General features: G+C 51.8%; 1 protein-coding gene across 1 annotated transcript in view; it reads left to right on the top strand.

Moving 5' to 3' along the window:
- Positions 1-4,526, top strand: part of LOC308421012 (uncharacterized protein C6orf132 homolog) — a gene marked incomplete at both ends in the record, with an annotated part of 30,455 nt that extends 25,929 nt beyond the window's left edge. The window contains 2 exons of the mRNA XM_080917304.1: positions 873-4,029; positions 4,409-4,526. Of these exons, the coding sequence (XP_080773430.1) occupies positions 873-4,029; positions 4,409-4,526 (3,275 nt within the window). The remainder of the gene's footprint in view (positions 1-872; positions 4,030-4,408) is intronic.
- Positions 4,527-19,762: the final 15,236 nt, after the last annotated feature.

Below are 19,762 nucleotides of genomic sequence, written 5' to 3'. Positions count from 1 at the left end.
TTGACCCTTACAGAGTGAGCTTCAGGGGCAGAGTATAGAGCAAGTGGAGGAGTGTGTGGAGACCAGAGGTCAGCATTACCTAACATGAGCAAGGCCCTGGATTTGATCCCTAGAAACAAGAATTAGCTTCAGCGGGTAGTGTCCTGCTGCTGCTTCTGTTATGGCCGCCAGGACACCCAAGTGCTCCTTTTCAAGTCCCCAGCATCACATGGCTGGGAGGAGCCTTCCCAGGAAGCCCTGCTCCAGGCTCGCTGCTCTCTCCTAAGCACTCTGGGGAGGGAGAAGGGAAAACAAACATGGCGGAAGGAGGTAGACTCTTCAGTGGAGCGCAGAAGCGAGCGTGTAGCTGCTGTCCAGGTGTCCATCTCTGTAGCCACATCGCCCTCCCTCGTTCCACCATCACCAGTCCAAACACTCCGCTGCAGGGGGTCTCCTAAAAGCGAGAGTTAGCTGTGTCCACAGACTGCTTCCTTCTGCAAGCACCCAGGGCCCGGGGGGGGGGGGGGGATACCCCGCTAACACAGGAAGAGGACCACTCCTACCTGCTCAGGACGGAGCGGGATTGCTGCTTCCTCAGTGGGGTTTAGGATAAAAGGGCTCGAACTAGTGTTTCCCTTGGCCAACCCCTCTGTGCCAGGCACAGAGACTGGCTTTGGGTGGGAAAGATAGCTCAGGGGATAGGGTGAGCCACCAAATGAACGCTGAGCTCAGTCTCCAGAAGCCACATGGTGAGAGGAAAGGATTTATTCCTCAGTCCGCCGCAGATATGCCATGGTCCTGCCCCTCCCCGTACTCACACACCAAAGCAAAGGTAAAGCAGCAAGTGTGATTGGAGACCAGCTCAGCTCCATATCTCTGCCTTCTTCTCTCAGGTACCAGCATACTAGTGAATGGCAACCTCCGACTATACAGCTCTGTGGGTGACCTAAGGCCGGTACACTACGATCTGGACACATCCATCCCTCCACCTCCCCCAGGCCCAGCTCCAGGGCCACCCCAGGACACTTCACAGCCTCCAGGGGAGTCCACTCCACCGCCACCTCCTGCTATTCCTCCTCCTCCCCCTCCCCTGCTGGTGGAACCCCCACCCCCACCCAGCACAGCCCCACCTCCACCCCCAGCATTAGACACCTTATCCCCGCCATCCACACCTACCCCTCCTGACTTCATCCCCCCTGCCCCGCCATCACTCAACCCCCCTCCACCTTCTCTGCCAGCCCAAGGAGCCCCAGCTCCAGTTTCTCCTCACACAACTGGAACTCGTCTCTTCCCCACTGGGGCTATTATCAAGTGGAAATCAGAAGTAGCACTCAATGGCAGGCAGCCCGAGGACCCCAGGACCAGCCCCCCCAAAAGCCCTGCTGAACTAAAGAGGAGCCCCCTAGGGCCTAGCCCAGAGCCCCACCTCACCTTCCCCAGGTCCCCGAAGGTGCCTCCCCCAACCCCAGTCAGGACCTCATCTATCCCAGTTCAGGAAGCACCAGGGGCTTTTCCAGAGGAGGATGAAGACACCCAGAAGACCTCCGCCCATCTCCCACTGCCTCACAGCTTCGATGGCCGCCCTGCTTCTCAAGTTTACACAGACAGGGCCCTGGAGCCAGAGCAGCCCAGAGAGTCCAGGTTGGAGGCACCAGGCAGCCCAAAGCTCAGGCAGTCTGAACCCCAGACAAATGGACAAACTGGAGCTCCACCTCCAGCTCCTCCCTTGCCTCCACCGGCTCCCCCACTCCCTCTGCCAGCATCTTCTCTGCCCCCAGCCGCTCCTCCTTTGCCCTCTACTGAGCGGGCAGCTGGATTTATGAAGACTCCCAAATCCAGTTCACCTGCCCTCAACCCCAAGCCCAGCCCCCCAAGTCTGGAGGACACAGACTCGTCAGAACCTGTTGACTGGAGAGACCCCCGGCAGATGGAAAAGCTTCGAAGTGAGCTGGCAGCCTATCTTTGTGGGTCCAGGAAAGAGGATCGGTCACTCAGCTACAGGCCAGTCCCTACGGTGGCCTTGAAGGACAAGGAGACCAAGAAGGGCACTAGCCTATCAGAGGAGGCCACTCCTCCAAGCCTGCCTGAGAAGATACATCCCTGTGCTCCTGAGAAGAGCCCCTCCAGCAGCAGCCTATCAGAGCGAGAAGCCTCCAGCAGCCTGGTCCTACCCCCTGTGGATTACATCCCCCAGGATACTCCCGGCCCCAGTGTCAGGCAGATCCGGAATGAGCTAGAGGCTCGCTTTGCCTCCTCCGCAGAGAAAGAAGGCAAGCCTAGCTTAGCGTCTCTGCCCCCCAAACCCCGGCTGGATGGTGGAAGAACCTTTGAAAACGGGACTGATAATGGCAGATTCCATAAGCCTGCCAGCAAGAATCCACCCCAGCCATCTACTGCCCCTCTGCCTGCCACAACACTCCAGTCCAAGGTTGTACACAGTCCCACCACACCACCCAAGGCCACACCTGGGCCCACCATACCACTCAAGCCTACACCTGGGCAAGCCATACTACCTAAGGTCTCACCTGGGCTAACCTTGCCACTCAAGCCTACATCTGAGCAGACCACATCACCCAAAAACACACCTAGGCAGGCCACACCATCCAAGAACACACCTGGGCAGGGCACACCATCCAAGGACACACCTGAGCAGGACACACCACCCAAAGATGCACCTGGGCAGGCCACGCTACTGAAGGACGCACCTGGGCTGCCCACCCCATCATCTCAGCTGATGGCAGAGAAGGACCTTGCCTCTGTGAGACAGAGAGAAAAGCCAGAATCTCAAGAAAATGCAGTGACTACCCAACTGTCGACAAATGGCGCCCCCTCTCCTCCAGCTCTCCCACCGAAGATGTCCACCGGTGGAGAAGAAGCACCATTTCTCTACAGACCCCATCGCAGCCAGAATAACCACAGCCGCGGGATTGCTGTAGTGACTCCCACTAGGGCCAGAGGGGAGGCTACAGACTCAGGAGATCTTGTGGATGAAAAGGAGCTCCAAAACCATCCAGCCAAATCTCTCACACCAGTCCAGCCAGCTGACCAAGTCCTCAGACACCCGGTCACTGGGGAAGTGGTAGAGCAGGGCTCTCCAATGGCCCTGCTCCTCGCGGCCAGACAGAGGGCACAGAAGACTAGGCACGGAGGGACTGCGATTGGACGGTCCTCTTTGCCAGGGAGTCTCCGTAATCATAGCAACCAAGCAGAGGCCTGCTCTGACAGCATCTTTTACAAAGGAAGCCGGCCCAACTCCTTCATTGTGGTCCCTAAGGTGCCCAGTGAGACAGAGGACTCCCAGCTGGCCTCAGCACGGCCCACTGGGCCCAGTCAGTGGAAGCTCCAGCAGGGACGAGATGCACCAGGCTCAGAGCCAACCTACAGGCATGGGTGGACCAAGGCTGAATCCCCAGCCCCTATGTCCCAGGAAAGACCAGCTCCCTCAAGCCTACCCCAAGGCCGCGCCCTGCCCAAGTCCTTCTCTTCTCCTCCCTCTCCTTCCTACAAGAGGGAAGAGGAGGAGGAGGAGGAGTTCAGCTTTGACATCATTCCTCCTCCGCCAGAGTTCAGCAATGACCCCGAGCCTCTGGTCCCTGGGCAGCAGCATCAGGGCCGTCGCGGGTCCCCACCCAGGAACAACTTTTCTGACTTGGGGCAGTCCTGGAGCCCCAATTCATCTCGTGGCTTCTCGCGCTTCCCGGGAACTCAATACTCTGAGCCCGGGGCCCTGGATCGCTTCTCAGGCAGGGAACGCTCGCTCATCAAGAAACGCCTGTACGTCGGGGAGCCCCATCGCAACGCTGGGATGTCCCGTGGCTCCACTAGTCGCAGCCTGAGCTCCCCTAACTGCTTCGGACCGCAGCCAGGAGGACCTGAGATGCGACGGGTCAACTCTGCGGGCCGCGCGACCCTCGGTGGTCTGAACGCGCGGAGGCTGTCGCTGGAGGGCGCCCGGGGCGCGGCCGAGGTCAAGTACAAGGCGCCTGGCGGAGGTGGTGGCAGTGGCAGCAAAGTTGGGGACTATGGCTTTGCTCCTACTAAAGGCAGCAGGTGAGTTCTCTTAAACGGGAAGGATCTCTGGGAGTGCGTGAACAGGGTTAATACCAAGGCCACGAGCCAGCGCCTGCGACTTAATAAGAGACGGTGCTGTTGTCTAGTACCTTCCTTCCCCACACCTCTTCACCCACATCATCCTCTGGAGTTTCGGGGCTTCAAATCAGTGTAGAGGAAAGGGAGAGCTAATGGCCCCAGGTGGAAAGACCCAGACTGAGAGCAAAGGAGTTTGAGTGAGCATAGGATACCAAAAGGTGCTCTGCGGTTTCGCTCTGGAGGTCTCGTTTTAAATTGTTCTGCTCTGGGGAGGGCCATAGAGTGAGGACCAACCAAGCTGCTTGTGAACCTTCACCTCTCTGCCCTCCACTCCTTCCAGGTCTCCTCATGGCAACGCCCACTATGGGAGTCCCATCAACACGTTCACAGTGAGGCCTGGGACCCGCCATCCCATCTCCTACGCCTACCCCGGGACCCATCGGAAATCCACTTCCTGAGCCTCGTGGTTCACTCGGCTGATGTCTCCGGGTTGGATCTGGGCAGTTGTTTTTCGGGGGGTGGGAGATCAGGTCGCACAAGGTATAATAGGTCCCAGTTCAGACACTGCTGAGAGCCTTTGTTCTGGAAGACAGACAGACAGACGGATGCGTGAGTAGCGGAGGCCTGTGGAAGACGGAAACATCTATCTCTGAAAGCACCAAGGGACAGCTTGGCTGGGGACTGTTGGCAGGTGGGGGTGGGAGGAGAGGCTTTCTAGGACATTTCTGCTGTCTGGTACTGTCTGTGTTAGCAAGGTTTATTGAAACCCACAGAGGGTGACAGTTTTCCTGTCCAAACTTCACAAAGGATGGTGTAGATTGTCTTTAACCTCTGCCTGTTACATTGAGCAGGTAATGGCTGGCTTTCCTAGCCACTTAGAGATGAGTTCAAGACCGTTTGCACAACACAGGGCTCTGCACCAGCCAGGGCAAAGCGGGGCCATTGCTCCTTGGCGCTTACTCATAAGGAGGCCTTGAGAAGTTTGGGATGGGAGACAGAGGATGAAGGCTTGCTTTTCCATTCAGGCCCATGAAGTCCTTGTGCTAGAGATTGGGCCCAAGGAGCTACACAGTCCAGGAAGTATGCAGAACATGGAGATGGGTCTTCTAAAGTCAAGGTAGTCTGCTAAGGCCAGTTCAGAGCAGAGGAGATTTGTCACTAGGGTGACTATTTGTGCTCTGCCTGGTCGGTCCAGGGTTATATCAGTGAACTGGAATATATGTATGATATATTCTAATATGTGTTTGTGTGTTATGTCAAATATAACAGGAACAACAGTTCTTCAGGTGGGGAATGGCTGCACCTGGGACCGGGTCAAGGCGGGTGGGAAAGAAAGGGCAGAGTGACCCACCTCAGATGAGCAGAGGCAGACAAGAGGAAGCCCCCTCTGGGGACTTGGTGACCTGTGGTACCAGCTGTAGTACCAGGTGGCTGGGACAACGGGTGAGCCACTTGAGGTAAAGAATGTGAGGAGATGCTGGCCCCCAGGTGGCTCAGGCCGGATGACCGCTTCGCTGTGCTCACAACAGCTCATCTATAAGTGTGTTTTTCCTAAGTAGGGTTTTAGAAGAGTTTGCTAACTCATCTGTTGCAGCAAGGATCAAAGAGTAGAGTGTGGTCTCCCAGCAATGGAGAACTCTGGGATCGGTAGAGAAGGGTGTGGTCTCACTCAGCATGGGAAGTAGCCAGTTTGGACCGGGCTCTGCTCTGCAGCTGTAGATTGGTGACTTAAATCCATCCAGGCATCATGGGTTGCTGGGAGTGCTCAGCTGGACGGTGCCAAGCACAGGGGACCAGGCCCAGAGGTGAAGTCAGAAGATAAAGCAACTGTCCTTAAGTCTCTTGGATAGTAATCCTACCTCATCAATGTTGAAGAATGAAAACAGCCATGTGGGGCTGGAGAGATGGCTTATCAGTTAAGAGCACTGGCTGCTCTTCCGGAGGACCAGGGTTCAATCCCAGCATCCACATGACATGAGGGACTCTTAAACCCTCACATAGATAGACATTCGAGAAAACAGCCATGTGCTCCTTCTGGGACAACCCTGACAATGTGGTTCATGTCCTGGGTCAGGCCATAGTCTACTACATAGACCACTACATAGACATAGACCTGCTATAATCCCAGCACTGAGAAAGTGCAGGCAGGAGCTACAGTCTAAGGCCCCACCTCAAACTGAAACAAACAAGCCCACAGGAATTGGGAACAGAGGCAAGAAGTCAGAAAAGGCAGAGTGCACAGTGGCTCTGGGCTGACCCAGCTGGTAAAGGGCTTGCCCCTAAGCATAAGGACTTGAACTCAGCCCCAGGGAGGAAGAATGGCTCCCCTGTGAAGCACTTGCCTTATAAGCAGGATCCCCAGAGCCCACATTAAAACACTATGCTTGCTGCCTGCTTTTAACTCTGGCACTGAGACGGAGATCTGGCCACACTCGAGCCTTAGTTTTTAAGACCCAGGCCAATGAGGGAACCTGTCTCAAGGTAGACATAACCTTCCTGAGGGTTATGCCTGAGGCTGCCCTCCAGATTCCACACACATGCAGATAAGAAGGGAGCACATACAGTCGGGTGTGGTGGTGCTTTTAATCCCAGCACTCAGAGGAAAAGGCAGGTAGATCTCTGTGAATTCAAGGCTAGCCTACATAGCAAATTCCAGAACAGACAGGGCTGTCTTAAAAAAAAAAAAGAAAGAAAGAAAGAAAAGAAAAGCACACATAAATTTAAATATTATTAATTTTTAATAATGTGCCAGTGGGATGACCCAGGGGTAAAGCAAGCTTGCTGGTCTGGCAATCTGAGTTCAGACCCAGGGATCTGCATCGTGGGAGGTAAGAACTGACTCCAGCAAGTTGTCCTCTGACTTCTACACATTTTTCCTACTCACATGCTCAAATACTCACATACTCAAACACAAAAGGCTGGCTATGGTGGTGCAGGCACATGCCTTTGATCCCAGCAGAGGTGGCAGAGGCAGGAAGCTTTCTGAGTTCAAGGCTAGCCTGGGCTACATAGTGAGACTATCTCAATAATGATAAGACTGGGGATGTGGTTTACTGGTAGAATGCACTGGTTTCCATCGATAGGCAGTTAGGAAGCTGAAACAGGGAGATCACTATGAGTTCAAGGCCAGTCCAGGATACATAAAGAAACGCTGTATAAACAGAAAACACAGGGCTCCATCCGAACTGCAATCCTCTCACTTTACGGTTGGCTCACCATAGTTTTCATAAAACCCTGTCTTCTTCAAACCCCTGACCTGTCGGGCATGCTCCGCAGAGCTGTTTCTGACCATCGCACTCCTCGTTTTCTTTAGAATGGGAAACTGAACCTGAGACATCCTCTCAGGGTGTGTTAGGGAAGCAGATAGTTTTCTCCTTGGAGATTTTGGGGGAGTTTTGGGGTGATGAACCAGCAGGCCAAGTTCCCAGCCTCTCCATCCTTCAGGGTCTGTTCCCTGTCTCTTACAGTCCTTCCATACCTGGCCTCTTCCCCCATACCTGTTTTGCCTCTGAACTTCTCCCTTCATATAGCACTGGAGGTGCAGCTGAGGGTCATGGAGGTTAACCCAGGATAAGGACCCCACATTTGCTGCTTTTATTTTCTAGGCAAGGTCTCATGTTGCCCAGAGTGGCTACAATTGTTATGTAGCAAGAATGGCCTGCCTTGAACTCTCAAATCCTCCTGCCTCCACCTTCAAAGGTGCTGGACCCCATCATACCCAGCTCTAAAGTTATATTTAATCCTTTCAGTTTTATAGTACTGAGGGTGGAACCCAGGACCTCTTGCATGCTTGGAATGTGCTCTACCATTGAGCTCTGCCCCCCAGCTGTCTCTCCTAACGAGCTGTGTCCTTGTGTTCACTAGCTAGCCTGAAAATGGCAGATCTGGACTTCAGCTGTGTGAGTCTGACGTTTTGCTGGGCCCTTGCCTGAGTTCTTGAGAACTTCCCATCACAAAGATAACCATTTCCACACATTATCCTGGCCCCACACACATCCCCCATCCATGTACTTCAGGTTGAAGACTCTGGATGTGGCTGCCAGAACTCCCAACACTTACATAACCCCGACCGTTTGGACAGTTGGTTCACTCTATGGTTGCTTAGGACAGTTCTCTAACATTTACTGGGGTGTTGAGACTCCTGTTTGCATTTCGGTGATGAGGAAATCAAGCCTCCAACGCAGGAATCAGTTGCTCCAAATAGCTACTAACCTGACTCACACCCTGGTCCTCAGCTACCTGTCTTGGAGCTGTGATCATTCCCTCTGGCTCAGCCTTTCCCAAGGGCAGCAACTCACATACCTTACATTCATCCAGCACAGTGGGATCAGGGACGAGAACAAGGGAAAACCAGTGCCACTCCAGTGCCAATAAGTGGGGAGCTAAGGTTGATGCTGTGTGCCAGGGTCTAGTTGGCCACACCTTAGTTGTGGAAGCCATACTGTGTGACCCCATTGGGTCAGCCTGGCCTAAAGCAGCAAGGGCAGATCCAAAAGATGGTTGTGTTTAGAGCCCAGGGTCTGCTATCTCTTGAGGAACAAACTTTTTCTAAGCCAGACACAAGAAAGGAAGCCTCAGTAGAAGAAATGGACCCCACTCAGAGTTTCTTATAACCCAGGCTGGGCATGAACTTGAAGCAGAGGACAGTCTTGAACTCCCAATCCTCCTGCCTCAACCTCTTGGTGCTGGCTGCCAAATGCCCACACCTGTTTTATTGATTTATTGGTTGTTTTTATTTTTGTGATACTGGGTATTAAACCCAGTGGGACAGGTGATTTTGGAGCCAAGGGGATGAGGGCTGAGCTGCCAAGCAAGCCTGTCCTAACCTGCCGACCACACCTGCCTACCCTCTGAAACTATGGCCCCTTTCATCTCCACAGCTCAAGGGTGGGGCCGGCTTCCCACCATTAGTCAGCTAGCGGGATGGGTTGAGCCCCGGGCATCCTGTGCCTCCTTCCAAAGGCCCTGGGCCACCAAGCACTGTGGAACTGCTTTGGGACCTTTTTAGTTGTCTTTTAACCAGGAATGTGAGAGATGACCCATGTGGTACGGGAGCTGTGCTGGGGAAGGAGGGCCACCTTTGCATGCTTGTCACATTCAAACACTTGACAAAGGTATGTGACCTTTGTCATAAGTGACCTGGAATAAGCCTGGCTCTCGTACTTTGGTGACATCTCTCGGGCATTTGCTGCTGCCCTTGACATTCACTTTCACCTGATTTTCCAGGGTAGAGCAAAGGAGAGTGCGGGCCCCACATTTCTGCTGTCCTAGCTGCCCCGGTGGTGAGCCGCTGAGGTAGTTCTCCCAGAACAGATGAGGTTCAGAGTTCAGATTTACACCCAAGGTTGTTGGTTGACCTGGCTTCTCCTGGGTATGGGATGCACTGGAGTTCTTGTGAAAATAAGCTCAAGGCTTATTTCCAGCCGGTTCCCAGGTAAGGCAGGTACACTGTCTGCTCAGCTCTCTCAGCAGATAATCACATTCAGCTCGCCGTGAGGGAACTACAGACCCCACAATGCAAATGGCCATCCCAGGCCACACTGCTGGAGGGAGGCAGGAACCACCTCTCCCTCCAAAGCAGTGTGGAGTGTGTAGGTGTGCCCGCACCTGTCCAGATTCTTGTGCCAAGAAAGACAGAAGAAGGAAGGGGAAAGGTGGCTTCGGAATAGCCAGGAACATGGCCACTGTTAGACAGAGTAATTCCCTCGTATCCACAATGTTCACAGAATTTTCAGTCCCATAGGTATCAGCTCACATGGTGAACTCTGTGCGGACCATCACCATATCCACGCACCAAAGACACACTTTATGGTACTAGGGGCAGATGCTGGGGCCATGCTTGCTGCAGGCAAGTGCTCTATCACTGAGCTACAGTCCGAGCTTGAAGCCTTCATTCCTCCAGAGGCCCAGAAGTACCCCTGATGATCTCACTGGAGTCTCCCTTACGAGCACTGTCCACCCGAGACCACACCCCCACTGTGGACCAGTCCCTTTCCTCAGTCCTGGAGGGTCGTAGCAGCTCAGGATCCTGTGCATTACAAGCATAGGCAGCCCCTCTCTGCCCTGCTTCTCCTCTCCTTCCCAGTACAGTCCTGGGGCATTTCCACAGGGTTCCCTTACACATAAGCCTCCATCTCCAGAGGGGCTGTTCTCACAGCAGGTGGGCACGGTTATAACAGCGTCCCCCATGCCCTTTCTCGTGGTCTTCCTTACGACCCCAGGACATAAGCACCTTCATCACCAAATGATGAAGAAACCTGTCCCAAGGTTTCTTGCAACACACACACATACATCACACATACACACTCACATAAATTGTACCAGCCTTGTATACATAGCAAGAGTTCTGGGCTATACTGTGAGATTCTATCAGAAAAGCAAGTAAGTAAAAATAAGAAACCATATGGAGCTAGCATGGGCAGAAACAGGATTCCTGTGTAAGGTGTCGAGCTTTGGGCTTTGAAATTGTTCCTGGAACTGTCCGAGAGTTTAAACCACTTGGGCAGGGAAGGCCTGCTCCAGCCCAGAAGAGGGCTCTGCTGCTTATGTTTGCTTTCAGCAGTTTCTTCTTGGCTGGACACACAGCCCTGGGGTTACACTTAAGTGCACTGTTCCTTGTCTCTGGGTTGACCTTGGTCCCCAACAAGGCAGTAGCAATGTCTAGAGACACAGTTTTGCTGACATTTGGAGAAGCCTACCAGCCTTCACTAGGTAGAGGCCAGGGATGCTACTAAGTAGGTCAACATGCACAGGGCCCTTCCCCAGACCTGAGCCCCAAACATCAGCAGCATTGAGGATGAGAAATCCTACACTTTGGCCTGGAGAAATGACTCAGTGGGGTAAAGGTGCTTGCCACCAAACCTGCTAACCCAGGCTAGCCTAGAATGACGGCAGATGAGGATAAGCCTGAATGTCTGCCTTCACCTTCCAAGTCCTGGGATTACCGTGACAGCACACATGGTTTATGCACTGCTGGGATTGGACCCTGGTCCTTGTTCATACTAAGGAGGAATTCTACTAACAAAATTTTACCTTCAGCACACTCCGTAAATAAAAGATCTATTTATGTGTGTGCAGTGCCCAAACTGACCAGAAGAGGGCGTCTGCTCTCCTGGCACATGAATCTAGGATGGTTTTGAGCCATCATGTGGATGCTAAGAACCAGACAGCCCAGGCCAACTGTTTGAAGACAGGGTCTCACTAAACTCACAGAGATCCACCTGCCTCATACAGGAGCTAAAGGTGTGCATTAGCACACCTGGCAGATCTTACACTTCAGGCAATTTTCCTGCGTTAGCTTCCAGACTGCTGGGATTACAGGAATGTTTATCACACTTGGCTTCCCCAGTAAACCTCCCACATTAATTCAGCATGTCTGGAGGTGTCTTGGGGACCCTAGCACACCCACATCTTATCAGGTAAAATATCATACATGTGACATGTATGATGACATCACACAGGTCAGTGAGCCCCATTACTATGACACGTGTGTCTGGGGGAGTTAGTGGGGGACAGGAAAGCCTGGGTCACCACACTGAGAAACATAAGGAGAGTATTTGATTGCAGTGGAGAGTCTCAGCCCTTCAAGTAGCTAACTGGTTTCTCTCCTTGAACCCCCAAAAAGTCAAGCCTGGAGAGTAGAGGCGACACCCACAGCTCCCATCCTCACCCTATGACCCGAACAGCTCTTCCCTGAACACCAGCTAGCAACCCAGCATTTATTTCCACGTGGCATCTGACGTCATCTCAAGGCTAACAGCTGCCCAGCTGAACTGAGTCCCCTCCAGCTAAGCCTCCTCCTGCTCAGGGTTTACCCCAAACGTTATTTTCCCAGTTATTTGGTCTATATTTGGGTGTCACCCTCCCAGAGCCCACAAGCTTCCCTAACCACCCCATAAAAAAGCATTTACCTCCTTTATACAGACTCTATTCTCAATACCCTCCTGTATGATGTTTTCCTTAGCCTTTACCAGCATCTGATACACACTGCCTTTATTCCAAACCAGCTCCTGACTTCCATACTGAATTATTCATGACCAGCCTCCACTAGCTGTGTGTGCTATATCTTTGCTTTAACAACAGTTTGACAGGGTCTCTTGTTACATAACTCTCTGGCTGGCTGATACTGTGTATCCCAGGTTGGTCTCAAACACCACAGTTTGAAAAATCCTCCTGCCTCAGCTTCTTAATGAAAGATGTGCACCTTTGTCGAGCTTGATTCTATTTTTCTTTCTTTTATTCATTAAGATTGGGGGAGGGAGGAGTCTTGCTGTAGTCCAGGCAACTGAGGCAATTCTCCTGTCTCTGACTCTGGAATGTTGGGGTTATGGGTATATTTGACCATCACAGGCTCTTTGGATTTTTTTTTTTTTTAATTTACGTATGTGTGCGTGTGTATGTAATCTCACGTGTGTGCAAATGCTCAGAGAGGCCATAAGGGGGCAATGAATTCCCTGGAGCTGGAATGAGCCTTGTTGTACCTTGGGTGTTGGGAAACACACACTGGTCCTCTGTGAGAGCAGGAAATCCTCTTAACTGCTGAGCCATCTCTCCAACTCCCTTCTCTACTGTTCAATTTCACATTTTTGTGATTTACTGTTTTTGTTATAAAGTGCCTTGAAAGCCAGGTGGTGGCTCACACCTTTAGTCCCAGCACCTGGGAGGCAGAGGCGGGCAGATCTCTGTGAGTTTGAGGCTAGCCCGGTCTACAGAGTGAATTCCAGGACAGCCAGAGAAACCCTGCTTCAAAACTGTCCAAAAAAGTGCTTTTAAGCTATTACCTAATAAAAAGTATGACGGTATTTATTATTGAACAACAGTCCTGTTTATTAGATTTATGTTTCTAATCTACCAGCACTCCCAGCAGAAAATTGGAACAAATAGCCCTGTGACACATGAACACAGTTATGCACACAGAGTACCATATATACACACATGTATACACACATACATATGTACTATATATACATGTGCTGATACAAGTTCACACAAACCACACATGCAGACACGTGTACACAGATGTGCACACACACACACCACCATACATATCGGGGCTTTGCTCTTCCTGGACATTCTGCTTCTAAATTCCTGGTCCCTAGTCACTGAGCATGATGTCACTCACCTGTGTGTGACCCAGCACATGGAAACTGGAGGCAGGAGGACGGGAATCTTTGGCTATACTTGTTTGGAGATAGCGTCTCATTAGCCCAGGCTTGTCTCAAACTCTGCCTCACAGGCACTGAGTTTTCAGACATTGGTCACCATTCCTGACCCCAGCACCAACTAGTAAGGTCAAGGCCAACCTGGGCTACACAAGACCTTGCCTTGAATAAAAAAGACAAAAGGGGGAAAAGGCTGGTCCTGAACTAACCCGTGAAAGTGAAGCTGGAAAGGAGAGAATGCCCTGCTTCCTTCTTCCCAAATCCAAACTCTGTCTAAAGAATAGCATCAATGAAAAAGTGAAACACCACAGGGGCGCAGGGACCACTCGGAGGTGAGGCTCTAGCTGCTCTCTCGGAGTACCCAGCACCCATGTTACAGCCATCCGGTTCAGGTGTCTGACACCCTCTTCTGGGTTCTGTGGGCTCTGCACACACAGAACACATATATAGGGGAGCAAGATACCCAGACAAAAACTAATAATACATGAACATCTTTTTAATTAAATAAGCCAGGCAGTGGTGGCCCAAATCTTTAATCCCAGCACTCAGGAAGCAGAGGCAGGTGGATGTCTGAGCTCAAGGCCAGCCTGGTCTACAAAGCAAGTTCCAGGACAGCCGGGGCTACACAGAGAAACCCTGTCTCAATAAAGAAATGGCAGACAAGCACAAATAAGGTTAGTGTGTCTGCCCTGGGGGACAGCAGTGAAAGGAGCCATCGGGGAGGAGACAGGTGCTGGCTCTGAGAGAAGGTGGTGTAGACTGAGGGGGCAGAGGGGGGCTCACCCTGTGGGAAGGCTGAGTTTCAGAAGCGGGTAGCTTCACACTTGTGCACACCAGGGTGATTCCTGGCACCCGTGGGAAAGTGAGAACTCCCGCGCCCAGAGAACATCCTGGCTCACTGTCCACTAGGGAGCCATCTCAAACATCACTCTGTGGGAACACTCCCTCATTACCTCATTAAGCACAATATGAAACGCTTCTGAAACTGTTTTTCACTTATCAGATTGGCAGGAGATTAAAACACACGGTGTTGGCTGCAGTGTGGGAAACCAGGGTTTCGGTTTTTTTGTTTTTTTGGTGTCCCCCCCCCCCCCAGGCAAATGTACCACAACTCTAGTGAGGGCATTTGGCAGTAGCCACTGTCTCAAGCCAATGAGGTTGTTGAAACAAAGCTCCGCCCATGGAGACTCATGGACACGAGAAACTTAAAGACAAACAAAAACAGGTCCTGAGGTTTTGAAGCCTAAAACTAGTACTGAGACTAGAGAGGCGCCTCTTCCATTCAGAGTGCTTGCTGCTCAGTCTAGAGGACAGGAGTTCAGACCACAGTACCCGAGCTCAAGTAGCTCACGATGCCTAAGACTCCTTCTCCAAGGTCACTGATAACACCTGCTTCTGGCCTCAGCAGGCACATGCGTGCACACAGGCACACACACACTCACTGACACACACACACATGTGCACACAGTAAACTTTCACGGGTCTCAGGCCTGGTATGGCACAGAGGCAGGCACTCACAGTGGGAGTGTGAACTGTCAGATTCAGAACTGGGTGACCTGTTTAGCAAGCGTATGCAGCAAAGCAACACACACACACACACACACACACACACACACACAGGCACACACAGATTCACTGAATGAACAAAGAAAAAAGCTAGGGGGGAGGTCTGTTGACAAAATGGCTCTGTACTTTAAGAGCACTTGTTGCTCTTACAGAGGGGCCAGGTTCAGTTCACAGAACCCTCATGGTGGCTCACAACCACGTCTAACTCCAGTTCTCGGGGATCTAATGCCCCTTTGTGACCTCTGTGGTACACATACGTACATACAAACAAAGCACTCATACATAAAATGAAACAGATGGATCCTCAAAACAGAAAAGGAATGCGCACTGTTTGCTCTTCCAAAAGATACAAGTTTTGTTCCCAGCATCCACATCAGACGGTTTACAAACTACCTGTATCTCCAACTCCACGGGATCTGGCGCCCTCTTCTGGCTAACTGTCCCACATGTACAGACCCTTTTCACTCAATACACATATACACACTCTGTCTCTCTCTCTGTCTCTCTCTCTCCCTCTCTCTCTCTCTCTCTATCTCTCACTCTTTCTCTCTGTCTCTCTCTCTCTCTCTAAAAGAATCTTTTTTTAAAAGAATTATTTTATTTTATATGAATACACTGTAGCTGTCTTCAGACACACCAGAAGAGGGCATCAGGTCCCATTACAGGTGGTTGTGAGCCACCATGTGGTTGCTGGGAATTGAACTCAGGACCTCTGGAAGAGCAGTCAGTGCTCTTAACCACTTAACCAACTTCCCAGCCCCCCCCCCCAAAAGAATCTTTTTATTCATTTTGAAACAGAGTATCTTTAAGCAGCCCTGGCTATCCAGGAATTCCCTATGTAGATTAGGCTAGCCTTGAACTCACAGAGATCTGTCTGTCTCTGCTCTGCCTCCCAAATGCTGGGATTAAATATGTGTGCCACCATGCTCAGCTAAATCTTTAAAAAAAAAAAAAAAAAAAAGGCATAGTGATACACACCTCACTTCAAGTCCTAGTACTTGGGAGGTAGAGGCAGGAGGATCTCTGAGTTCAAGGCCAGCCTGGTCTACAGAGTGAGTTCTATGACATCCAGGGCTATACTGAGAAACTCTGTCTTGACAAATGAACAAACAACCCCCCAAAAGCAGAAGACCCCCGTCTGTCACACAACGAATCCCGCGGATGAGTGGAGGGAGAGCCTGTGTCCCAGCATTATAAAGCCTTGAATCAGAAGGAGATATTTATTGTTGGCAGGGAGGACACACTAACCACTAGGAGAAAAGACTGCTTAAACAGTATCTATCAGGTTATAAACGGGATAGATTGACATGTGTGTTTGGCACATAAAACCATACTGACTCATCAGGAGCCTCCAGGGGTGAGGCCCGAGAGCCTGGGATGGGGGAGAAGGGGATTTATTAAATCCTTTTTCTGTCTCTCGAGTTCTGTGCTGAATACATATATCATCTGTTCACAACGAAATCAAGTAGCTTCTAACAAAGAAGGAGCAATGACGTCAGCAAAATGGAGACGACCTAAGCCATAAGCACCAGGAGGGGAAAACCTTGTGCTTATTTCCAGGGCCGGAGGGTCCATGGCAAATTCGTACCTGCAGGCTGGTTCCTGTCCCCAGACTTGCAGCTGGGGCTGTGGAGGCTGATGGTCAGAGACTTAGGCACTCGCTTCCGGGTGACCCTGAGTGAAACAGAAGAATGATAAACCTATTACCAGGAGAATTCAGAAGAGTAGTAAACGGCAAGGCAAAGGCTCTTCTTGTTCCTACAAAGACACTGGGAAGAGCCTCTGAGGCCCCTGTGTGCCCTGGGCATGCCTCTGGGCTGGAGAAGTCATGTGCTGGTAGACAGTGTGCCCAGCAGTACACAGGGCCCTGGGCCCCTGTCCCCAGCTCCATAAAAGAGAAAGGGAAATTATGTAAAGAATTTGGAGACCCTGGGACCCTCAGGATAAAGGAGGGTGGTGCTTCCCAAAGTTATAGGAAGCCTCACCAGCTCCAGCGGCCCCATTCCTAGGACAGTCCCAATTCCCGCCGAAAGTGATAGAAACATGCCAACCCCCACCCACCCCAGCCTGGTATCATCCGGTTTTACAAGGGCAAAAGCTCCTTACAACTGACACTACACTGGCCTACAGAGACAGAACAAAAGGAACAAGAGCCTCAGGCCCAAGCAGGACAGCAGCTCAGGCCTCTCAGACTGGCTCCAAACTCACTCGCTGGCTCTCCCTCCTCCCTCCGCTTCCCCTCCTCTTCCAAAGGCTCACCTGGCCAACCCCACCCCACTGGGATTTCAGCGGAGGCTTCAGGCCTCAGACCAGCCCTCCTCCTTTCTCTAGATCAGAGGAGGTAGAACAGGTTCCTGTGTGTTTACCCAGCTCCCTGGCAACACAAGGCCTCCGCAGGAGGGTGGCATCCGGGTTATCAGAAGGTTTGTTTCTTGCCTCTCCTCAGGGACAGTACACTCTGGCTCCCTGGGACTGGGACCACCCTCACCCTCCACCCCAGTTTCTCAATGGCTAGCTGCTCCACCCCCTCATCCCACCATAAATCATAATTGGAAAATGCTAGCCTCTGTGTGGAGTAGACTGAGAGAAACAGCATTACTCATACTCCCTGTAACCTTGCTCTCAGTCCTGCCTATGGTCTCCTGCCCACGCATCTCCCTCTGAACAGCATCCCAAGCCCTTGTTGAACTGTCCTCCTTGACCCTCGCTCGCTCTACAGTTGCGGACACACACACTCTTGCCTCTGGCCAAGAGGATGCTTGTTTGCTGTTCTCTTTCCACAAAGATGGCTGCATTTATGCTCTGCTCAACTACAATTCTTCTCAGCCCCCCACCCCCAAGTGCAGCTCCCTCAGCAACTCCTCCTGTTCTATTTTGTGGAAGTGCTGCCTTTATCTGCCCTGCCAGAGCCACCCAAACTCTGCCTCCACAAGGTGGCTGCTTGTATGGCCTACATCAGCAGATCTCAAGTCCCTTGTCAGAGATCCTGAAGGAACTGGAGTGGAGGGCAGGTCATTCCGTTGTCTGGCTGGCCCCTCCCCACAGCCCACAGTGCCTGCCTGGCTTCTGTGAAGGCTCTGGCAGCTGCCTGCTCCCCGTGTTACTAACCCGGGCTTTGCACACTACCTACCCCTTATGGTTCTTATGTTTGTTGTCCCTGTCCTCAAATTCTCCAGCACCATGACAAGCACTGCTTTCCTCCAGGGCTCTAATGGCACCACAGCACTGACATACCATACGTGTTGTGGGCTGCGCCACCCCCCCCACACACACTGTAAGAGCTGGGGAAACAGAGATCTAGGACCACCCTGGTGTGTCAGGGTCAGTATCCAAATGGTCCCTCTTAGAAGAAGCTCAACTGCTGTTTGACAGACTAGAGAAGGGAAGGGTGGAATGGGGGACAGGCTGGAAGGAGAGGCAGACACCCAGAAGCCAAGTGAAGACTTTCTCCCTGCAGGGGAGAAGCCCCTATCCGACACCCCTCTAACAGCATATAACACTTTTAGTTTGGTTTTGTGTAATTTCCCACCAGATTGGATTCCCTAAAGGCGGGAACTCTATCTTGTTCAGCAGAGTATCTTTAGAGTTGGCACAGTGCCACACATACACAAGAGGCTCTGGATCCCTGTTTGCTAAATAGATCACAGGAGGATGAGTGACCCGAGAGCGAGAACAGCCATCTTCAGCCAGGTTTGCGTTGGAGCGGTTTGGACAGCGGGTGGCCGGTCTCTGGGCGGATCTTCAGTCTTACTGCAGGACCAAGAATGGGCAGATGAGGTCTACTCTGGCAGGGGTGCGGCTGGGGAAGAGCAGGGAGACTTCACATTTGAGTGGAGCAGCATCAGACTGGCAAGGACGGCAGAGTGTGCTGTCTAGATACAAACGAACAAACCCCTAGTGTGGTCTCTTCAGAGGCTTGGAAGTCATTCTGTGTTATCCAGCCTGCAGCCCTGTCCCAAAGTCAGCAGGCCAGGGCTTCCTGCTCTCAGTGCTGGTCTCTGACCTCTGCCAGAAGTGGGGCACTGCAGAGTGAATGTGTCGGGAAGAGAACCGTCAAGTTAAATCTGCTGTGATATTAGAAGTATGACCATGTTTAATCCCAGCATGTAGGAGGCAATGCAGGGGGATTTCTGTGAGTGTGTGTAGTCACCCTGCTCTTCACAGAGTTCTAGGATAGCCCATAATAGAACTACATAGAAAGCCCTTATCTCAAAAAACAAACAAAAAGAAACCCAAAGAACAAAAAAGCCCACATGACTGGGTACAGTTGATGCGGAGACCAGCTGGGCAGTAATGTCTGGAGGTGGAGAAGCAGAGGAACCATGTCCCTGACATGAGAGACGGCACTTCCAGGACTCTCCCTGGTTGGGCAGGCTCAGGGGAAAAGACCAGGGTGTTGATCCAGGACATTGGCACAGAGGCAAAGGAACAAGGTCAACAAGGAAGTGACAACTTACTGGTGGCACACCAGCAGAGGCTGGCCTGACCCAGGGCCTGAAGGGCAGTGGGCGGCTAGGATTGGCTGCAAAAGTGACTGTCACGTAAGGCATTGCTTAGTGTGCTTCTATTCCAACAGGAGTCCCCAGAACACATCCTGAAACTACCTTAGTGACAGCTCCTCAACTGCCCACAAGCCATAAGCTTCTTCTGCAGTGAAAAACTCAATTTTTACTTAGGCCCAGAGCCATTTAGCTAAAGCCACATGCGCACACTCTTGCTCCCTTTGCAAGAAAGCAACTCCATGTTTGGGGTGGGGGAAGGGGGCACCACACAGCTTCTGGGGCTTGCTCTTACGAGGAAAACCAATCTTCCATTTACCTAGAACTTGCACCCAGTAGATGGTGGCTTCTGCCTCCCATCCCGTGACTATGAGCAGAACCCCAGGGGATGGAGGGACCAACCTGCAGAGGGAGCTGCTCAACATAGTCCGGTCATTGTTAGCTACACCTTTCGTGAAGAGCACGTTT

The sequence above is a fragment of the Micromys minutus genome (genome assembly GCF_963924665.1).
Source record: "Micromys minutus genome assembly, chromosome: 5".
In the NCBI taxonomy this organism is placed as follows: Eukaryota; Metazoa; Chordata; class Mammalia; order Rodentia; family Muridae; genus Micromys; species Micromys minutus.
Note: the sequence above shows the minus strand (reverse complement) of the source record. Positions and strands in the feature narration are given on the sequence as shown.